The 3,748-nt window shown below is 58.3% G+C and overlaps 1 protein-coding gene across 1 annotated transcript in view; it reads left to right on the top strand.

Annotated features, from left to right (window-relative positions):
* HAPLN2 (hyaluronan and proteoglycan link protein 2) overlaps positions 1-3,315 on the top strand; it is a 6,651-nt gene extending 3,336 nt beyond the window's left edge. Inside the window, exons 4-6 of the mRNA XM_024207115.2 lie at positions 1,607-1,723; positions 2,533-2,718; positions 3,032-3,315. Coding sequence (XP_024062883.1) covers positions 1,607-1,723; positions 2,533-2,718; positions 3,032-3,315 — 587 coding nt within the window. The remainder of the gene's footprint in view (positions 1-1,606; positions 1,724-2,532; positions 2,719-3,031) is intronic.
* Positions 3,316-3,748: the final 433 nt, after the last annotated feature.

Below are 3,748 nucleotides of genomic sequence, written 5' to 3'. Positions count from 1 at the left end.
GGGGGGAGCTCAGGGCTGGAATAGCAGGGTGGGGGTTGCCGTTTGGGATTGAAGGGCATCAGCAGGCAAACAGAGCAGGACTTGGAGGAGAGCCGCGGAGCCGCGATCCTCGAGCGTCTCGGGAGGCCGCAGGCCGAGCAAGGCCGGGGGTTCGACGCGCCTCCCCCTGCCGGTGTCTCCTCACAGCCCCCACCCCGCGCCTGCAGTACCTGCTGGAGCCCCTCCATGAGGTGGTGCACGCCCAGCGCGGCGCCACGGTCACCCTGCCCTGCGTCCTGCGGGCGCGGCCCCCCCACTACAAGGTGAAATGGAGCAAGGTGGAGCCGGCCGAGCTGCTGGAGAACATCATCCTGGTCACCAACGGGGTCCAGCACAAGACCTACGGGCAGCTGGGCGGGCGGGCCCGGCTGAGGCGCGGCCACCGCAACGACGCCTCCCTCACCATCGCCGGGGTGACGCTGGAGGACGAGGGGCGCTACCGCTGCCAGCTGGTCAACGGGCTGGAGGACGAGAGCCTGTCGCTGACGCTCACGCTGGACGGTAAGTCCCGGCTCCCACGGCGGCCTGGGAACGGTCCCCCTCCAGCCAGCAATGGCCCCGTCCTCTTCCGGGGAGAGACGTTCTGCTGATGGGAGCCTCGGGCGTTGGGGGCAGCCATGTGCCCTGGCGGGGGGCCGGAGGAAAGGCGGGGGAAGCCGTGTCCCCTGGGAGGAAGCAGGGGGAGCCATGTCCTTTGGCAGGGTTCCCCGAGAGGGTGCAGGGGAAGCTGCATCCCCTGGAAGTGGGTCCCCGGGGGGAGATGGGAGAACCTGCATCCCCTGGTGGGAGCCCATGAGGGAAGTGGTTTTAAAAATCTTAGCTCACTTCCCCTCTACCCCCAGCTCCTTCTGAGCGTAGGGGTGAGTTGGGTCCTTCCAGCCATCCCTACGCTCAGTCCAGGGGGTCCCTGCAGCCGTTGCTCCCCAAATCCCTGCTCTGTGACCTTGAGCAAGCCACTGCCCCTCGCTGTGCCTCGGTTTCCTCTCCCACCCTCTGTCTGCTTATTCAGACTGTGAGCTCTACAGGGCAAGGACTGTCTCTTGCTCTGTGTCTCTGATCTCATGTGAGCCTTCGATGCACTGCTGTAAGAGAATAATAGCAGGGGATCCCACAGGGGGCCGGCAGATCTGGTCGAGAAGCGGAATTTCTGTCCCACGGGAAATCGCGACCTTTCAAACTTTGTTTTCATTCCGGATCCGGAAAGAGAAGTCGAAATTTTGAAATTCCCCGTGGAACCGAAATTCGGAAGGATTTCGATTCAGAAACTTCAGAACATTTCGGGAACATTGAAACATGCGACTAGAACACAAAATATCCAATAGCGTGTAGCAATAACTGTGTCGAAACGAGAAACGCGAAGCGAATCGTGTCAACTATTCCCCACGGAAAATGTCGACGAATTCCCGCAAATCATTTTAATTTCGACAAAACTGCATTTTCCGACGGAAAAGGGCTCTGTCAAAAAATGGTTAAGCAGGTGCAGAGGCCAACATCCTGCACTGAGATTCCCGATCAACTCTCTGATCCCAGAATACCAGCTCACTCCCTTTCTGTTCCGATCACCCAGGTGTCGTCTTCCCCTACCAGACCAGCCAGGGGCGCTACAGATTCAACTACTTTGAGGCTAAGCAGGCCTGTGAGGAGCAGGACTCCAGGCTGGCCACTTACCAGCAGCTCTACCAAGGTAACCAGCCTCTGTCTGTTTCACCCACCTCCTCTAGCGGCTAATTCACAGACTTTGCTCTAGATAGAATCATAGAATATCAGGGCTGGAAGGGACCTCAGGAGGTCATCTAGTCCAACCCCCTCCTCAAAGCAGGACCAATCCCCAGACAGATTTTTACCCCAGATCCCTAAGTGGCCCCCTCAAGGATTGAACTCACAACCCTGGGTTTAGTAGGCCAATGCTCAAACCACTGAGCTATCCCTCTCCCCAAAGTTTTCAACATATGCTTGGAAAAAAAAAAGTTAATCTCTTTATTTATTTAGGATGTTTTAATAGGGTTACAGGTCATTGCCATGTAAATATCCGAGACAGAAGGGTAATCAGGTTTCAGAGGGGTAGCCCTGTTAGTCTGTATCAGCAAAAACAACGAGGAGTCCTTGTGGCACCTTAGAGACTAACAAATTTATTTAGGCATAAGCTTTCGTAGGCTACAGCCCACTTCATCGGATATTACAGAATCGTTACAACAGCCAGCTTTTGTTTAGAGACGCATTACAGAGTAGGATCATCCGATCTGGGAATAGGACCCAGGAGTCCTGGCCCCCAACCCCCTCTCTTCAAACTGCTATGCCACCCCCCGCCATTCCAGAGCTGGGATTAGAACCCATTCCTCTAAGCGCTGGACCACTCTCTCTCCCAGAGCTGGGGATAGACTCCCCTTTGCTCCGCACGATATGTGGGCCAACGGAGAATCGGGGCCATTATTAAGGTATCCAGTAGCTTGGTTATGACGCTTGCCCGTCCCTTTTTCTCCCGCTAACCCGCAGCGTGGACCGAAGGGCTGGACTGGTGTAACGCAGGCTGGATTCTCGACGGGACCGTCCACTACCCCATTATTAACCCCCGAGAGCCCTGCGGGGGGCGGCTTCTCCTCCCGGGAGTTCGGACCTACGGGGCCAAGGACAAGCAGAAGGACCGGTTCGACGCGTTCTGCTTCACCTCTGCTGTGAGGGGTACGTCCAGAGGGAACGCGGCGGCTCCGTGCGACCGCAGAGCGTAAGGAGACAAGATCAGAGCAAAGGCTCGGCTCGTCTGGTACCCCCTCCTGTTCTGGGTCAGCTCACTAGTTCCATCTGGTGTGGTATCCCCCTCCTCCCTGTCTGGGTCATTCCTCCCAGTAGGCATTGCCCATGAGCTAGGCAGGACCTGCTGTCTTCTAGCCAGGCTAGAGGGACCCTTGGCATCTCCGTGGCAGGTCCCTACACCACTCAGCGTCCCATGTGACCTTCGCCTTGACACCCTCCCCTCCCCTCTCTCTCTTCCCAGGCCAGGTCCATTTCATCCGGGGCCACCTGAGCTTCAAAGAGGCGGGGCAGGCTTGCCGCAACAAAGGGGCCACCATCGCCAACGTCGGGCAGCTCTACTCTGCCTGGAAGTTCTCCCAGCTGGACCGTTGCGACGGGGGCTGGCTGGCGGATGGCAGCGTCCGCTACCCCATCACCACCCCTCGCACCCACTGCGGGGGCCTTCCGGACCCTGGCGTCCGGAGCTTCGGCTTCCCCGACAAGGAGCAGAGGACGTACGGGACCTACTGCTTCTCGGTGAAATAAGGATGGCGCGGGGTGATGACGGGACGCCGGAGAGGGGACGGCAGCTCTGCTCTTCGCTGGTTTCCAGCCGCCCTGCGCCTGTCAAGGGTCATGAGATCTGTCTCCCCTGCGTGTTTCTCTTCCCCAGTGGGTCTCAGGCCGGTTTCCAGCAGCACATAACACTCGCTTGGCCCATCCGCTCATCGTCAGCCTTAGCAGAGAGACCAAGGACTGGATGGGCCATGGAGACCAGAATCCTGTCTCACGTCCAGAGGTGGCTCCTTCGGGAGCGCTGGCCGGGAGAGGCTGATAGGCTGCCTGCCCTGTTCTGTGAACAGAGGAATCTGTTCTCTGGAGCCGTGAATCTGACACAAAATTCAACCCCTGGGCCAAGGGCCTGTGGGCTACTTAAGCGCTGATGTTTGAGGGCTTAAGTGGTGCACAGGCTGGATTC

Source organism: Terrapene carolina, unplaced genomic scaffold (genome assembly GCF_002925995.2).
Source record: "Terrapene carolina triunguis isolate 2854851 unplaced genomic scaffold, T_m_triunguis-2.0 Scaffold227, whole genome shotgun sequence".
NCBI classification, from domain to species: Eukaryota; Metazoa; Chordata; order Testudines; family Emydidae; genus Terrapene; species Terrapene triunguis.
The sequence above is the reverse complement of the archived record's forward strand: the minus strand, read 5'-3'. Positions and strand labels throughout refer to the sequence as shown.